Source organism: Sphaeramia orbicularis, chromosome 11 (genome assembly GCF_902148855.1).
Source record: "Sphaeramia orbicularis chromosome 11, fSphaOr1.1, whole genome shotgun sequence".
In the NCBI taxonomy this organism is placed as follows: domain Eukaryota; kingdom Metazoa; phylum Chordata; class Actinopteri; order Kurtiformes; family Apogonidae; genus Sphaeramia; species Sphaeramia orbicularis.
In genome coordinates this window covers 9,752,666-9,771,817 of record NC_043967.1, presented here as the reverse complement: position 1 = coordinate 9,771,817, position 19,152 = coordinate 9,752,666, and the positions used below count along the sequence as shown (strand labels likewise).

General features: G+C 38.7%; 1 protein-coding gene across 5 annotated transcripts in view; it reads left to right on the top strand.

Annotated features, from left to right (window-relative positions):
• The window catches only part of LOC115428927 (zinc finger protein 385D-like), a 38,944-nt gene extending 20,340 nt beyond the window's left edge, over positions 1–18,604 (top strand). For 4 of the 5 annotated variants that reach the window (XM_030148189.1, XM_030148187.1, XM_030148190.1 and 1 more), the window contains 6 exons: positions 634–741; positions 2,740–2,908; positions 7,105–7,356; positions 7,469–7,650; positions 10,237–10,341; positions 17,807–18,604. In XM_030148189.1, the coding sequence (XP_030004049.1) occupies positions 634–741; positions 2,740–2,908; positions 7,105–7,356; positions 7,469–7,650; positions 10,237–10,341; positions 17,807–18,052 (1,062 nt within the window). In that variant the 3' untranslated portion in view covers positions 18,053–18,604. The remainder of the gene's footprint in view (positions 1–633; positions 742–2,739; positions 2,909–7,104; positions 7,357–7,468; positions 7,651–10,236; positions 10,342–17,806) is intronic. The other variant, XM_030148188.1, reaches the window with a different exon arrangement.
• Positions 18,605–19,152: the final 548 nt, after the last annotated feature.

Below are 19,152 nucleotides of genomic sequence, written 5' to 3'. Positions count from 1 at the left end.
TTAGACTTTTCAATGCAGTCCTCACACTCCTGTTCTGATTCACCTCCAGTGCATCTGCATCTTTATCCTGCTACTAATGTTACTGCCTTTTGTCAAAGTGGTGCAACAACAGTCACACAAAGACTCTCTGAAAGTGAGAAGAAAACTATGCCTTTCACAACTTTTTTGCTAAAAATGTGGAGGCATGTGAAACATAGTGAGCAAATTAATTGACAGAGGAGACGTAGTGTGTGCTACTGGAGTGATTTGACAACTTCATGTAAACATTTTCATCCTCTGCTGTGGAAACATGTCATTATTACAATAATTCAATGTTGCCTTGAGTCTGAGCTGATCACAGCTTTTGTTCTTTAGGGGAAAACACTGCAGTGAGTTTTTACATAGAGGACTGTGGGTGGAGTATCACTGTAAACCTGTTGGGACTAGACCATGTCAAGTTAACATATGTGGTTGTGTCTGAACATGGGTGTACTTTCTTAGACACTAAGCAATTACTGTTAATTTTTTATAATCTCCACCTCTAACCTGATACAAAAGTCTGTGATGTCCTGAAACACATTACAGCCTGTCAGCTCAGTACTTTTCATTCTTAAACCACTCATGAACGTGACTCTGTCCTCCACTTTGTTACAGATGGATCATGTCCATAAAGCTCTGATTGGCCCAGGCTACGGGCACACTTCACCCCTGAAGAGGAAGACCAGTTCCTGTGGACTCTGTCGACTGAGGTTCAACTCTGAGGTGGGCGGTGTAATGGTGGAAACTCACGCTTTGTATTGTTTTTTTGTGGCTTTTTTATTGAATGGTGCTATAATTTCTCACACACACCCTTACATGACAGTTGAACGGCTGAAGAGTCCTACCTTTATTTTGAGCTGTTGTACTGGTTCTGAGGTTTTACAGGTATTTAATCTGATAATAACAAGAGGTACATAGTAATTTAGTTTTAAAAGATAAAGGGCAGCATAGAGGCTTGGTTATACTTACTTCATGTTAAAGTAGGAGGTAAAAATACAGGAAAAATGCCAGAATATGATATTACACCCCATCATTCTGCATCTTTCTCCTCTCTGTCCAAATAAAAATGCAAAATATAAACATAAATGACCTGAAAAATGCTCATGCTGCTGTAGAAAAATGTTTATAGAAGTTGCCATGTTACCTCTGAGAGTAGAGCAGTGGAGTCTTACCAACAATCTGTAATGAAACCTGTCTTATTTAACCCCCCTGCCTGTCTGAAAACACCAATGATCAGACAAAACCTTGCATCATGGAGTCAGGCTGTAGACAAAAGGAAGTGCAGAAGTGTCATTCCCTGTCAGAACACTTGAATTACATATGCTGAAAGATTATTATAGAATTTTCCTAGACAACTATGATGCCCTCACTCTTTAATTATTCAACGATTATTGTTTGACCCCATTGAATACAAATATGTTCATGTACAGTATGTGAACTTACAATCCAGTTCTGTGAAATTTGGGACACTGTGTAAAAAACTGCAAGAAAAATGCCCTGACATGTTGCTAATTAACCAAAAAATGGTCCTTCAACTATTTCTTTTTAGTATCACAGACTTTTTCCAGCATTTTGCCCCTGTTCCAACTTACATTGCTGCTATCAAATTCAAAATTGACTTTTTTTCAGAAAATTTTTAATTTTCAGGTTTTTTTTGGTGTTTTTTTGTTCTATTATGAATATGATATTGATTTATGATATTTGCAAATGTTGCATACTCTTTTTATGTACGTTTTACCCCAACTTTTCATAAATCAAGGTTGTTTATCTTGAACCATCAGGATGCAGAAATGATGGAGAAAATCACCAGACTGTGAAAATGCAGATTCTCCTTCTGCAGCTTTCTCCATTCTATCCAAATCAAAAGACTGAATAAACTAAAGACAGAGAACCTCATGCTGTTTCATGCTCCTGTGGACATACGACAGAGCCGATTAGCACGCTATTGTTTTATTCACAATTTCAATTTGTGAACTAAAAAACCTGGATATTAAATATCATATTACAAAAATGTTTTATCCCTTAGGAGGGTTAGAAAAAGAAAAGATTTAGCAAATAAGTGTGTGTGTGTGTGTGTGTGTGTGTGTGTGTGTGTGTGTGTGCGTGCGTGCGTGTGTGTGTAGACCAATAAGGACGCTGCAGTGTTCACAGAATTAACCTAAATTTCATATTAAATGGAAACAGCATTGAAATGCTATCTTGTATGAGGAGCTGCAGAAACAAATCTGAGACAAAGGCTTTGACCAAAACATTACTGGATCCAAACCAGTGGCTTCAGTTTGGTTCAGGGTGCAAAAACTAAAGCAAATTCAAATTTTTTTTTTTTTTTTGTCAAAATATGTCAGATTTGTCAGGTATTTGCTACTGTGTAAAATACTACAGCTAATGAATTTGCTTTGAAACCACAATGACCATCAGCCAATGATTTTTATTCAGAATGTGGATACATTTTAAGTTCTTTTGTTGATTTTCTGAAAATTCTGTACATTTGGATTGACTTTGACGAGGAAGCTTAAGGTTTAAGTGTTTCTATTTTCTTGGTTTCTAATCAAACATTATGTAAGCAATCTGTAAAACAATAGGAGAATAAGCTTCAGACTGAGGTGCTAGAGCTGCATGTGGACTATTTGGATCACATATTGTGCCTTAAAATATTGTCAAGTTGACTTTATTATTTAATAACCATGTGTTTCTTGTTCGTCCCTTCTTTCCTTCATGCAGGCTCAGGCATCTTCCCATTATAGTGGCACCAAACATGCAAAGAGGATGAAAGCTTTGGAGTCTCCAGATTCTAAGATCAGGACCTCTGAACCTGTCTCCAAGGAAACCACATTGCAAATCCTCTCGTCACCATGTGTACAGCCCTCCAGCTCTGATACAACATCAGGTGGTGTGTGTGTGTGTGTGTGTGTGTGTGTCTTCCCTGTAAGTGTGTGTGTGTGTGTGTGTGTAGACATCAGATGTGTGACAATGTCAGATATGGGAATATACAGCTAAAACCTGCTTTTCGTAGTCACGACTTTAACTCTTTGATGTGATAAACCTCCTGCTGCTTTAGGTTCTACAGAGCAGAGATTAAAGGTTGAGCATTATCTTCTGCTCTTTCCTCATGTCTACATTTACTGACCTCATCCATAGCCTGGAGATCAAAAACACATGCTTTGAATACAATCTGTGGGTAACTGCCTGTATGTGTGTTTGCACGAGCATGTATAGTACATCTAAATGTGTGTTTGTGTGTATATCAGTGTTGATCATCAGCTGTATTCCAACCTCCTGATGTGTGTGTGAATGCCAGAGCTGATGTGCTTCGTTTGCATGTGTGGGGGAGCAAATGAATAGAAAATAACACACGTTGCTGAGAGCTAAGGAGCAAAAAAAAACCAAACCTTAGGAATTGCACTTGACATCCAAGTATAAGAGTGTGTATAAAAAAAAAAAAAAAAGACAGAATGAATGATCACTTCCAGTTTTGGAGTTAGCCATTGAGACGGCATGAAACGTGCACTGAAGATTTACTGGAGCAAGAAGCCTCATAGGCCTCCAGGATTGGGGAATCGATGGTAACAGACAGACACCCTCTTAGCCAGGCTCAGCTAATCATTGTTATTAGCGAGGAGTGAATCCTTAAATCAGTGTGTGTTTCTCCTGGGAAGCTCTGCAAGTCGGTCTCACAACAGATAAAAGAACCCAAATCTTCTGTATACAAAATTGTTCATTTAAGTGCCGGGAGGGAGATCCCAGGGGAAATCATTGATTATTTATGTGATTAGAGAGGTTTTTAGAGCTCATAATCTCCTGTAGCCTGGTGATTTTTTTTTTAATCTCTGGTCTCTGAGCAAGTTATGAGACTTTGTACTTTGGAGGAGTCTGGGAACTGCGTCAAAGTACAACTAGTTGTAGTGTGAGCTCACATCCACACATGTCTTTAACCCATAAAGACCCAAACATCCACTAGTGACCAAAAGCATCTACTGATATAAAATGTTTAATACCTGTTGAGCCACTAATCCCATCAATACATGTAAATAATTGGTGTAAAATGCAGGTTGTCATCTTTTCATGGTCATCAGATATGACCCATTTTGACGTTCAGAGGCTCCATAGTGAACGTGGAAACACTGTCATCTTCTACAACATTAACTTACCAATAAAGTGGATGGACACAGTTGTTTTTACATTCAGTTATTAATATCTTTGCTGAAAAAGTCAGTTTTTCTTCAGTTTTCTCTTTTTCTGATATAATAACCTTCAACTTTAATCTGAGCTTTTATGAACATCTACATGAGCAATAAATTCAGTATGGGAGGATAACTGACTTTCACTGAAAAAATGACAAATACAGCGGATAATATTGTAATAAATGGTGATAAATCACTTAAAAGTTAAATAGAGAAAAATTCATGCGGGAACTGACACAAAAGCAGCACTGGGTCTATATGGGTGGTAATAAACATAATTCTGATTCTGATTAAGTAGGTTAGGATAATAATGTGAGGGTGATATATCAGAACCACCTTTGGCACAGAAGGTCATTTTATGTAGAAGATGAACTGATTCAGTTTTGGTCAGCAAAGGTCACACTCATGGAAGGACTTTATTAGACCATGGAATTTTTTAAACATTATTCTCTTTATATCCTTTATGACAATATGTACAGGACAGGAAGTCAGTACTGTTCTGTTCTGTCTCCAGTTCTTATGTCCAGTTCTGTCCATGCCTGGGTGTTACCACTGTGTCTGATGCTTCTCTGCACCAAATCTTTTATAAATGTGCTGCACCAGGTCTTCTTTGGGCTTTCTCTCTTCCTTTCCCCCCGGTGGTACCCAGCTCATGGTCATTGCAGCATAATGGGTGTCAGGTACCTGCAGAATATGCCCCGCCAATCTTCTTTCCCCTGAAATCTTCTTTTAGTGACTATTTCATAGAACTTGCTTTCTTGATTTTGCTCTTCTTAGAACACCTTCATTTGTCACTTGAACTCTTGAGCTGATCTTCATTGGTTTTTGTTTTTAGTAGTTTTTGGTAGAAAACAGTTTGTGTACAATTCTGATCATGCGTCTCTAGAATTCACTCACATATATGGCTGTCGGGAGAACTATAGTGTTTTTTAAACGTTCTAAAAGCCTAAAAAGGATTTTTTCAATCCATGACGTCTGTGTCCAGTCAGGGTTAGAGTTAGGGTTAGTAATTGGTACAAATGAGAATGTGCAGATGGGACCAGTAGGTGAAAAGAGTTTGCAGGCCGTATGACACCAAAGTAACACGGAAGTCAGAAACTGTTGGCATAATAAGCAGCTTTCCATTCAAAAGAACACCTGCAGTTTTTGAGATTAAGTCCAGTTCGGTTATGACAGGTCCTGTTGGGACCTAATTTTGGAAAAAATATATATATAAATAGTGGTCAATTGCAAGATACATAATTTTTAATCCCGCTTGAATAGTGCTTCCAAGTACACATAAGATACTTTATTGAAAAACTAATTTAACTTGTCAAGAAAGTCGCTGTTTGTCATTAAATGGAATCCAGCATCTAGATTAGTGTGAAACCTCAGCATATTTCACCTTGATCTTCAAGATAGATTTGAAAAAGTATTGAAAGAAATTAATAGAAATGAAGATGGAAAGAGTTATGATGCCATAACCTCTGACTTGCAAATGTGTAGTTTTTTTTATTTCTGTATTTTCAGTCTCTCTCCATCAGTGGCGGCTGCTTGTCTTTCAGAGAGGGGAAGCTCATTGCCAGCTCACATCAAAAAAAAAAAAAAAAGTCAAGTTATTTAAACATAAATTTGACCCTCCGTTCCTTTTTAAGAAAATGGTCAGTGACCTTATCGTACCAACTAAACAAGAAAACAGTGAAATTATGTTAAATTGAAACAAGGAAATACAATGAGTGTGTTGTATTTACAGTGCAAGAAATGAACAAGTAATTTCGTGGTGGTTTCTCTCTCGATTTCACAGCAGAATGCGCGATGGTATTAAACTGAACTCTGTCAGTGAAGGAGTAGATCTCAAAATAGCTGTCAATCAAACAGGATTCAGCCTTTCGACTGATCCTCCAATCAGCACGTGGAAGCCCGGCATCCAGCCCGGCATCCAGCCCGGCATCCAGCCCGGCCAAGGTCCACCCACAGCTCCATTCACCCCCAGAGATGCTGAGCATCCAGGGACGGGACAACATCGTGGCATTTACCCAATTACCGTCCAGTTTTGAGGCAGTGAAAAAAACTGTTCCACTCAGTCCCATTGAAGTGCATGGAAGCCGACCGTCTACGGGCAAATGCACTGAGCAGAGATCGTATGAGAAAACAGCGCAACGGGAATGAATGAGAAGTGAACAACATCGAGTCCATTGATTTGTGATAAAGCTGATTCTGAACGAACTTGTCTTTGAGATGAACGTGTTCTAACACATTTGTAGTCAATGAAATGTCAACACAACCGAACATATTTAACCATTTAATTTTCGTTATTTTAGGGGAAGCTGAGCTTCCCTTGCAGTCTGTGAGAAATCACCTCTGCTCTCCATGATGTGTTCAGTCACTGTATGTTTCTGCAGAATCACCATGACCAGACTTGAACTCATTTTCTTTTGTTTTAGAAATTGTTTGACTTTTTCCCATTGACTAACTTTTTTCTAAAATATAGTCACATGAGGTACAACCAGAAGGTTTGTCTTTGCTCGCTGTCACCTCATAAAACACATTTGGCCATAATTACTGTCCTGTTGAGAGAACTGCATGAACAGATGATGATGATGAAAGGATAGTGGATCTGTCATTTGAATTTTGTGTCTGAATAGAGTGTTTTAATATGTATATTTGGCACACACACACACACACACACACACACACACACACACACATATATATATATATATATATATATATATATACAGACAGTATATTTCTGTATTTTTCTCTTTCTGTTGTATTGAGTTGATCATTTCTTTCCTGCTACCTTTATTATACTTGAATGGAGCGACTGTAACACTCAATAATTTCCCCCAGGGTTTAATAAAGTATTCTGATTCTGATTTCCACACTATCACAAACTTCAATGTCTCTTTCTTTGCTCATGTAGAACCCTCACCCCCCCTCCCTGTTCCGGAGACAGCACCTTTGAGCAGCAGTCCCATCGAACCTGTGAAAGCCCCCTGTGACCCCTCACTATCACCTTGTCTGAGAACAACAGAGAAAGAGGCAAACAGGGAGGGAGAGGTGGAGGGGGCTCCAGAAGAGGAGACAGAGGAGGAGAAAGCTCGACGACTCCTTTACTGTTCCCTGTGCAAAGTGGCTGTCAACTCGGCCTCCCAACTCCAGGCTCACAACAGTGGTGAGAAATGAATGCTAGTTTCTGACATTTTCACCAAGTCAAACCAGACCTGCTGAAGTTCACCCAAACCTCGGTTTGGTACTAATTGTGTTGTGGGTCTAATTTGGCTCAGGTACTAAACACAAGACAATGCTGGAGGCAAGAAGTGGAGACGGAGCCATAAAGTCATTCCCGAGGACGGGTGTCAAGGCCAAGTTGGCGGCACCATTGGAGTCATCAACTGGACTCCAGAACAAAACCTTCCACTGTGAGATCTGTGACGTGCATGTCAACTCTGAAACACAGCTCAAACAGGTTAGTTGTTGAAACTGTGTTCAAGTTGTATTTTTTTGTTGTTGAGTGGATTTAATCAGCCAAGTTTGGCCCAGTTGGTTCCACTTATACTATCTGTGCATAACAGAAACAGAGCTATTCACTGATGTGCAAAAAAAAAAAAATCAATGCTTATTTCCTTTTAAACTGTTTCCATAACTTTCAAGTTGTCCATTAAGTGTTTGAATGAAAAATATCCTGGTGAACAGTAAAAAATGTTCCAAACACATTTCTTAAGTTGCGTCACAGTCTCTTCAGCCAAACATGTTTGATATCCAGACATATGTCTGTGCTTAGTGTCAGTGAGGTGGAATAAAGTGATCAGAGGTGATACCTTATTTTTGTAGTATAGTATTCCACAACCCCAAATCAGAAAAAAAAACCAAACAGAGAACACTCATAAGTAAATGATCTAGTAAATTCTTACGCTGAAAACAATCCATGAGAACATTATTTGATATTTCATCTCTTTTTTTTTTTTTTCTTTTGAATAAACTCAATTTTGATTCTTGTTACACATTCTAAAAATGCTGAGTCAGCATTTACCACCTCATAATGTTCTTATTTCATAACATTTAAGAGACGTTTAGGAGCTGAAGATGCCAAGTGATGAAGTGGTTCAGATTAATTTTTGTCTCATTCTTCCTGTAAACACCTCCTAAGGTGTGAAACAGAACATGGGTTTTGGTTTGCAGATGCTCCACTCCATTCTCTACAGGGGATGAGTGTGAACTGCATCAGTCCAGTCCAGGACCTGCACCCTCTGGAATGTGCGCACAATGTGGTTTTACACTGTCTTGTAGAAATACATAGGGATGTGAAAATGTTATAATCAGTCAGTCAGTCAATATACTCTGGTCCATGTACTAAGTGACAGTGACCTTTGACCCCAGATCATGTCAAATCCTGGGACTTGTTGGTAACCATCTTGATGGTCTTTGATCTGGATCACATTGTATCCATTTCCTCCAAAAAAAAAAAAAAAAAAAAAGACCTGGATGCTGATTGGTCTGAGTTTATGTTTATACTACGTTCTGGTCCATCCAGATCCCTCGGAGTCCAGACCAGTCCACGATGTTTCTGACACAGTTAATGTACAGCTTCCTTTGACTCAGTAAAGTTTGTGTCTGTAACTGTGTACTGTAGAACTTGACAAAGGTTCTTCACAGTAATCCTGATCCATGTGGTTCTATCATCTCTAGATGAATCATGGTTCTGTTGTCTGGGGCATCAGAGATCAGAGCTTTTCAGCCTCTGCTTGAACCCTTAACCTTTACTCATTAAAAAGCAGATTCCTTAAATCCGTTCATTCTGTTCTGCACTGTAGAGGCTGAAATATCCAAATCCCTTCCCATCGTTCTTTGAGGAACACTGTTGTCAAATGTTTCAATAATTTTCTCCCACGTTTCTTGTGTAATTGATGGTTCTCAGCCCATCTGTACCCCTAAAGGACTAGACCTTTCCTGGATGCTGCTTTTGAAAAAAATCTTGAAATACCTTTAGTACATGTTCACTTAACCTGTTTCAAGTGATATTTCATTTTTTGACCTCATTACTAGAAAACTGCACTTGTCTCTTTTTTTTTCCTTTTTCTTTTTTAAATCTATTTTTTGGAATATGTTGCAACCTTAATGTGATGAATTAATGTAATATATTGCTATATTTACAAATGAAATGACATCAACCAGACAAAGATGAAATATGTCTGCAATAAAATACCAAACTACATTTGAATGTCATTGCTGCCTTTTTAATCAGCGTTGTCTTTACCATCCCAACTGCTTCTAATGTGGGGTTCTATCACATTTTCATTTTTTTTTCCTCTTGAGGTCCAAAATGAACAAAGACCTGGCTACAGAAAAAAAAGAAGCTCATCGCTATGACTAATAACTAATAGTAGTCTAATACCAGAAAGATATTTGTCAGTGATTAGTTCCTCCTCTCTGTAAATATAGAAAACATTATTTTTCCCTCAGATTTGGCAGTCACACACAGTTTGGTGAGTCAGATGCATCAACATATCCATTATCACTTTATCCATCGAGCATTATAGACAGAACACTTTATGCCAAATGACAGTGATGAGATCTCACACCTGTCGTTCCAGGTGAGTTGGAATCCCACATCCATCCAGATAATGAGCACAAAGCCGCTAAACCCTAAACTATTTCAGCACCTGAATACAATGTTAGCATGTCTGTTGGTGATTTGCATGCACAGTGTTGGTCTTCATAACGGAATGTTTAAAAGTTAACTTTGGCCAGGTGCTCATGAATATTCAATGCATTCGCTGCTGGTAGCGTGCACTGCTGGCGGTGGCCATCTGTTTGTGGCCGTCAATCAAATCAAAAAGATTTCCAAACCCACCCCTCATGAATATTTTCAATCCAGAACCAGAATGTGTAAAATATCAACACTCTGAATTGGTAAAAATGTAGGTGTGATTAGACTTCCTTTAACATGAGTTCCACTGTTTCTTCTAATTTCTCACTCCATATGCTCTGTCTTTGTTCTTCTCCTGTGTCTTTTCTTTTCTCTGTGTTTTTGTCTTCCTCTCCTCCACTCCAGCACATCAGCAGTAGGAGGCACAAGGACAGAGCTGCAGGTAAACCAGCCAAACCCAAATTCAGCCCCTATACTCCCACTCAGCGCCACCACCAGAGCTTCCAAACAGTGAGTAATCTACACTATTCGTCTTACTTTTGCATCACATATACAGAGCAGTAGCTGTTTGTTCTTAATATTTCCTGGAATCTCACAGTTTGTTCACTGTAGCATCATCACAAATTCTGTTTTATATTTTTTAGTAGCTTACCGGCCGACAGGCCGTAAGCTATTGTCGTCATGCGGCGTCCGGCGGTGGCATCTGTCGTCGTCGTCTGTCATCGTCATCTGTCGTCGTCTGTCGTCGTCTGTCGTCGTCTGTCGTCGTCTGTCGTCCATCGTCCGTTACAAAACTTTCAATCGTCTTCTTCTCCGAAACTACAATTCCGATTGACTTCAAACTTGGTATACAGCTTCTTTATGATGATGTCAACAAAAGTTAGTGAAATTATTTGGATATATAATAATTGGAAATATAAATGATATCCAGTGTAAATTTCTACAGTACAGCCTTGATGGGGAGATGACCAAAACATAATGGCCACATGCTGATCAGGATCTTCTTCTGGATCTGGGAACTTACGGAAAATTTAACATGGGCTCTTATGGGGAAAACATTTCAATCGTCTTTTTCTCCGAAACTCCAGTTCTGATTGACTTCAAACTTGGTATACAGCTTCTTTATGATGATGTCAACACAAGGTATTGAAATTATTTTGATCCGGATCTGATTCTGGATTTGGTGTGACTTTGAAAAATTTTCCCATTATAACAGATAGAAAGTGGATTGATCCAATAAATCAGTAAGTATCAATGATATCAAGTTGGAATTTGAATTTTTTACAGATCTGATTGGAATATGACCAAAACATGGGCTATTTCTGTAATATAATAAATACACATAACTGGATGATAATAAGTGGCATCTGGATACATTTCCCAAAGCTTTTCATTTGGCCGGTAAGCTACAGGGCCATTGGTCCTATTTTTTCCCTTAAACTTTAGGTCAAGTACTGAACAGGAAAATTAGACTGTTTTTCATCAGTCTTTCAAATCAAATCAAATCAAATCAAATCAAATGTTATTTATATAGCACCAAATCATTACAAAAGTCATCTCATGACACTTTGCATACAGAGCCGGTTGGAACCAGATGCTCAAGCCAGTTTACAGAAACCCAACAGAATCCTCCAGGAGCAAACAGCTGTGGCCGGTGACAGTGGAATCCTGATCTTCCTGATCTTTGAGATCAGGATTATGTGGATGGGGCCAAAAAGTGCCCCCGTAAGGCACTGGAGCCATAATTTACCCCTGAACACTGTGATTCCTCCTTTGATTTATTGTTAAAGTTATACTAAATACTAAAATATGTTTTTGAGCTGTAAACAGAAACATGGATCAGTTGTAATGAAACACATCCGTGTTGGGCGACAATGCACAAAAAAATCTCTACTGATGTAAAAATGTACATTTTGGGTGTAAAAACAGCTCAACTTGCCACTTTGTGTTTGTAAATCTTCTGCAGCTCTCCCATCAATTTCACAATGTTGAAATGTACTAAGGCTATGTTTATTTGTAGCCAGGTATTTTTGAAAACTGAGATTTCCCCCCTCTGCTTTAAAAAATCCCTTGTGCAGACACAATAGTTTTCGAAAAAACTCTGTGTTTATACAGCCCCATATATCTATATCGTCAAGAGCATGCCACGCCTGTAGATGGCAGTATAGTGGGACGACTGAGTACCATTAACCAATCAGAATCCCGAAAAGAATCACAACATAACGTTACTTCCGCTATGAACCTATGGAGATGTAGTTTTCATGGTACCATGTCTGAGACGTGTTACCAATACATTGCAAAGCAGATGGATGAGCTGGTGACTTTATTTACATCCCAAACTGCTTTTCTGATGTGACAGAGGGGATGAAAAAGGGTTTGAAGTCTGAGTGGAACCATGTTAGTTCTGTAGTCGTTAACAGCTGCATCTGTTTTTAATCATGTTTTGTCTTTAGTTCATGAAGCCCACTGTGCACGGACAGAAATGATGACTTCATTTACCTTCGACTGAACTGGACAGAACAGATAAAGGATAAAGTGTCTCCCTCTGTTTACACGCTAACGTGAAAACAAGATTTGCCAAAATCTCCACTTTGGCCAGAGTTTTTAGAAACCTTCGTTTTCGATGTGCATGACTGTCATCGTGTAAAAATGATAGGCACAAATACAGAGAAAAGTCTCCATTTTCAAAAATTCCCGGCTACCTGTAAACAGCCTCTAATACATTACCAAGTAGAAGCACTCAGTGAGCACAGACCTCCGCCAAGGCAGAGCAGTGCCCAGGATTTGGATGAAAATTTCAGGAAATGTTGATACTGGCACAAGGAACAAATGATTAAATTTTGGTGGTGATCGGGGTGGGGTGGGGGGGCACTGATCTGCCTTGGAGGAAGTCTGCGCTGTCTTTTCTAGAAAAGCACTCGTAGAGCGCAGACCTCCACCAAGGCAGATCAGTGGCCCCCCCACCCCACCCCCACCAAAATTTAATCATTAGCCAGTATCAACATTTCCTGAAAATTTCACCCAAATCCATCCATAACTTTTTGACTTATATCTTGCACACAAACAGACAAACAGACAAACCAATGCTGACAAAAACATAACCTCCTTGGCGGAGGTAAAAATACGACTAGAATATAGAGTTGTACTTTTAGTAAGTATTTAGTACCAACTATGTCATGATACTGGGACTAATAAAATCAATGAACAATGGAAAAAAATCAGTGTACTGAGAGGTGTTCTATTCAGAGGTGTTTAATCCACCTGTCCTTCAGTCAGATTCTACCAAACTCATTCATTTTCCAACAGGTCAGACTGAACTTTTTTATTTTACAAGGACAAAATTTTTTTCCTGCAAAACTGCTGCCTTGGCTCATTTATTTGTTGGTTTGAATCTGAAATAGCACATTAAAACACCACAGTGACCTGACAACTGAGGCTACAGAAGTACACTTTTTATCTGAGAATTATACTTGGATTGAGTGTACTTCAGTGCTTCAGTCCACAGTGGGAAACTATTACGCAACAGCAAGAAAAAGCGGCAAAAATCTTCTACATGTAGTGTGCATGTAACTGGGTGTTGATTTTCCCAGAGGTAAAACTAGTAGAAAAACTGAAAGTAACCCCTTTAAAGCCACATATACAGTAGTTCTGCATTAGTGTGTCTTGATTCTCTGTTGTCTTGATGTCCCTGAACTACTCCTGTCTCACATCCACACCTGGACATTCAGACACTGATCACCTCCATCATTCATTTAACACTTGTAGATATTTTGGTGAACTGGGGAGGTCTATGTGACTGTTGAAGCCACACCCCCAGTATCTAGAGAATACTGCTGTTTTTTTAAAAAATATCTTTTAAACCTCATTTTTTGTACTCTACATTTGTTAATCATTGAATTCCGATGGCTGAGTATGTCGTTGGTATGGTTGTTCTGTGGTATTACTAACTCAGAGCCTATTTACCTCGGCTCTACACGGGCTTTAATATCCCCCAGGTAACCCATTTCATTTGAGTGATGTTTGAACTGACATTGTGTTTTAGTCACATGTTAAGCACAGAAAGTAGAACAGGTTTGCTTTAAAATGAAGTTTAATACATGCATACTGACTTAACACTTCTTGTATTAGAACTATGAAGAAAGGACGTTAAGAGGCTAATTATGCTTATATTCTTTTTCAATGCATGGTACCAGTTCCACTCGACTCTGTACCATTTTGGTACTATACAGATATAGTTGCAGAGTTCCTCAAAGTCAAGGAGGGATCCTTCAGGGCTTCATTTGCATAAAGCTACATCATCAGATTTTAGTTCAGTGCAGTGTAAGGCAGTTCAGTTAGCTTATAAATGAATAAATGGCATATTCAAATACCATCATAAAAAATGAAAATACTGAATAAAGATAGCAAGGAATACATCAAATTATGAATAGGATTACAATATAATTAAAGAATGATTAAAATGATTAATCAAACACTCCTGAATTTACTAACAGTGGATCATACAATCAGAATTAATGAAGACTTTAACTAAAAGCAAACAAAAAGTGAAATGCTTTAATTTAATATCAAAATACACTGCCCAGCCAAAATAAATAAATAAATAAATCAGATCGCTACATCAAGTCTTCATCATATCCCAAATTAGAGTGTGTACTTTATGGAGGTTAATCCATGTGTGAAAATGATGTCTCATTCTCCCTGAACCATTCTGTCAGTAACCTGATGACCCTGATCAATCCTGGTATTGTCCAATCTTTTTGACATTAAAGACATGAGAGGACACTTACTGCATCAGTTAGAGTTAAATAACCTGTTCCAGCTGAAACATTATTAACCACTGCAGTACTTACCCATGGAAAGATCAGAACTATTTGCTTAGTTAAATCCAAATGGTTACTTTTTTATTGTCCAGGCTGTTTATTTAACTCTAACTGATGCAGTAAGTGTCCTCTCATGTCTTTAACATCAAAAAGATTGGACAATACCAGGATTGATCAGGGTCATCAGGTTAATGACAGAATGTTTCAGGGAGAATGAGACATTATTTTCACACATGGGTTAGCAACCATAAAGTCCAAACTCTAATTTGCAATGTGATGAAGACTTGATGCAGCGGTCTGATTCTTCATCATCAATATCAAAAATGAATGCAACTATAGATGGAAAAAAATTCTATGAACTGTATTGTGACACTACATAAGCATTATGTGGCAAAAAAGATGTAACAGTGAATGTCTCCTGTAATCAAAACCAAAGGAGGTGCAGTCAAACACTGTATGTGCCGAGCAGCGTATCTACAGTTGGGATACATTTCATTTAAGTTTGTTTCATTTTGGAGCAGGAAAAAGATACTGCTTCACTCTTTATTATTGCAAATGTATTTAGTTGTTCTCTATTAAATACTATTTCATATATGTTGATTTGTTACTGCACCATTGAATGTCATTCCATTCATGCATGTACTGATCAGTAGGACTCTTACTTGGTCTCAGAGGGAAGTATTTACCAAGGAACTGTCACTGACTGAGAAACAGCTTTAGTTTCCTCTCAGTGTAGATGGTTTTCACTGTGATTCTGCATGAAACTGCAACAACATCATTTTCAATATGATATAATGTCTGAAAATATGCATGGGATACTGTTCTAGATATTGAGTATTTTGTGGGTTGCCATATGATATTTGTATAGCAGGCTATAATCAAGTGATATATTTATAATGAATCAATGTATTATGAATAAATATGGCAATGGGAGGTTTGTTGAGTTCAGTCTCAGACACTGATGACATGGTGATAGTGGTGATTCTCGCTAACCAATCAGTGGTCCGCAGTGTCCTCATGTCACTTTGATATTGTTTCAGAGATTTTATACCCCAAAAAATACCAGATACCAGTTACTAGCCACCAATGACTTACAAAAAAATTGGAATTGGACCAGTACCATGGTGAAAATATATCATTAAAATGATACCAGACTTTTATGAAATGGAGAAGTATGGCTCCACACATCACTTCCTGTTCTAAAATCAACATGAGGCTGACGCTGATGTACAGTCACCCATTTGGGATTACTCCACATTATGAAATTCACATTAAAAATCTGTTTTAACACTCCCCAGTCAGTGTGCACCCCGCCTACCCTTCAGAGAAATTCAAACCTCTGTCATTTTCCAACATTAAACTGATAAACTGATGCTGTTATAGAATGTTCTCTATTGGAAACCTCCAGATTCATTAACCTTTTATCAGGAAAAGTGAGTATTTTTAGGTCATTTCTGCACACATTACAAGACAGTGACAGCACCAGTTACAGTGAGGACAGTGAGGCAACAATCTCAGGTCCAATGTGGTCTACAGGGTCTGTAAGGTCCACCTCTGCATGAACAGTGAGTGGACCTGCTTTGTTTGGTACCACAAAGTAATGGTACTAATGTAAGGAATGATGTTCAAAGGGATAAGCACTGATGTTGTTGTAATGCTCTAAAAGTGATGTTCTAATGTTCAAAAGTATATGTTCTTTTCACCTTACATGTGTTTTCCTTGTATTTTTATATTTACTTCTTGGATTTTTAAATTTTTTTTTTTTTTGCAACTTACGGGTAAGGATCCAAATATGGTAACTTCATTGATCTTGATTTTCTACATAACAATAAGGTTGTAATTTTAAATTTCTTGTATGTTGTAACTGTGTGTTGTATTTCACGCTGCCTTTTGGCTAAGACTATTGAAAAAGAGGTTCTTAATCTCAATGGGATCTTTTTCCTGGTTAAATAAAGGTAAAATAAATTATATGTATGAGTGCCATATAAAGGGTTAAAAAAGTGCAGTTGAATGTCTTTTATTTTCGGATCTCAGTGTGTTATAACACTGTAAGTCGTAGCCAGCAGGTTGGATGATCAAAAATCGTCACTGTCATATGAGTCTGATAGGTTTAAAGGCACTTCAGGGCTTCAGTTGCCTGTGAGAAATGACTGTATGATGGTAAAGTAAAATGGAAAAATCATTCTACATATAGTGAACACTTACTGTTATTGATTGCTGTTACGCTTATGAAACCCAGACCATCCCTTTCAGAGCCTCGTGGTTCTACATAGGTGTTTTGTGATTCTCTGACATACAAAATGTCTCTGAACTATTCTAGTCTCACATCCACCTGGACATCATTTTAACCCCAGCTGGTCATGCCAGACGTCCATCCTCCAGAGTCGGGGTCTGCTCCAGGTTTCTGCCTGTTGAAAGGAAGTTTTTCCTTCCGCTGTCACCAAGTGTTTGCTCCTGGAGGACTCTGTTGGGTTTCTGTACATTGGCTTAAGAATCTGGTTTAGACTCTGGTTTAGACTCTGGTCTAAATGTAAAGTGTCAGGAGATAACTTTTGTTATGTGTGGCGCTATACAAATAAAATGTGATGGATCAGTTGATTGACATCCAGCCCCAGTTTATGTCCTAAGAATAGGGGTCATAAGGTCCCAAAAGAAAAAGAAAAGAAAGGGGAGACTGTGAATAAAATGCTTTGGCCAAATACCTTGTCATGGAAGATTTCTAGCATTCTGGATGAAAATACAGAAATCACTGAATCGGGGTTAACACTTGTATATTTTAACATAAAATTATTAAGACAACAGACTGCACTTCCAGATGTTGCTTGCTGTGGTCTGACAAGTTTTGAAATGTGATGGTTTTTAAGCATTTGACAAAAGCACTAGACCAATAACATGAAAGGTCAATTGTTACATAATTAGCTGGCTTAACTTCTTTTTACTTTCCACATATGCATGTGTCATCTCTGTTACAGTTAGAGTGTATTGATCTCCACAGGTGTTGTGTTAAAATGAGAACCTTGGCATTTCTGCAACTCCCTTGTCAGCCTTCAATCAGATTATATTCTGTGTCTTTTTCTGGTTTCCTTAAACTCATTTTCATCTGAGTACTTTGAAACATTTTGATCGCAGCCTTTTTGTCTGTATTCCCTCCTCAGATTCGTCTGGCTTTGAGGAAGAACCAGGACCTGACCAAACCTCTGGCCTCTTGTCTTCTACAGCGTCAAATCGCAGCCGCCACTGTCGCCATGGCTACCCTCCCTCCCTTCCCTCTGCGGCCCGCCTCTAATTCCAGCCCGGCCCTTTTTCAGAGTCAGCCGCCACCCCTCCCTCCGGCCCTGCTGCACCCGGCCCCGGGTCCCATATGTTCAACACACACGCCGGTTCTGTTCTCCCCCTACTGACCCACCGGACCATGTCTCAATTAGCTCTGGACTGCAGTTTAGGCAGACCTGCGGCCGGAGCACCATGGGACAGGAAGAACTACAACAATGTAGGCGGCGGATGGACAAAATAAAAACAAAATATTTTCTGACAACAGATTGTGTGTGTGTTTAAGTGTAAGTGAATGCACAGGTATAGCCATCATGGAGGTGTTATATTTCACAGTGTTGTTGCTGCACTGCTGCTCTCTATGAATAAATCAATTTATTTTAATTACATTAATTTAATTTATATTGATTACAGGTTTTATAGATGATAATTTAACATCGATGAAAGCAGCTTAATTCAGTGTGGTTGTCATATCAACCTCTGGTGGCTGTAACTGTGTGTGTTTGCGTGCAGATGTGCATATAAGTATGGATGTTAATCTGAGCATGCTTGATTCAAGATGTCTATTATTTTCCCAATAAACACTAGCTGTGCACATGCAGTAAGTGCTTGATGATCTCTCCAGGTTGAAGTAAATGGCTCAAAAATGTGTGTTTTATTCAATAAATATGTGTGTAATTGTTGTTTGAGCGTGCCAGATTTGGTAAATAAAATGCATCCTCTGGGACAAACATCCATGCGTACATGTTGACCTTAATAACAGACAGCGACATGCACTCAGTCGTCAGCCTCTGACATGAACTTGTTTTCACCCTCCTCTTCTACTAAGCGGTAAAATCATCCCTTCTTGGTCTGTATTCAGGTATTTTCCTAAAAAACTTAGAGAAAAAGACACATCCCTGTATTTAGCTTTGGAAACCTCCCCAGCTATTTATTGCTTAAGTGTACTGATAAACCTTTGCCCCCCTCCCCACCCCCCCATGCTCCACCTCCACTGCTGCATCCCCTCCAGCTCCTGTCTCCGAGATAAATCAAAGCAGGAATGTTCTGCCTGACTATTGTCTGTCTTCTCTGATAAGGTTTACTACACTGCAGCCTCAAGCAACGCGCAGCTCATTTCATTTCACTAACCACTGTGTTTTTAAAGGAAGTTCATTTTTTTTTAAAGCCTTGAGGTATAAACAGATTGTGTGACATTCTTCTGCACAGTCACTGATTTGAGCAGTTGGAG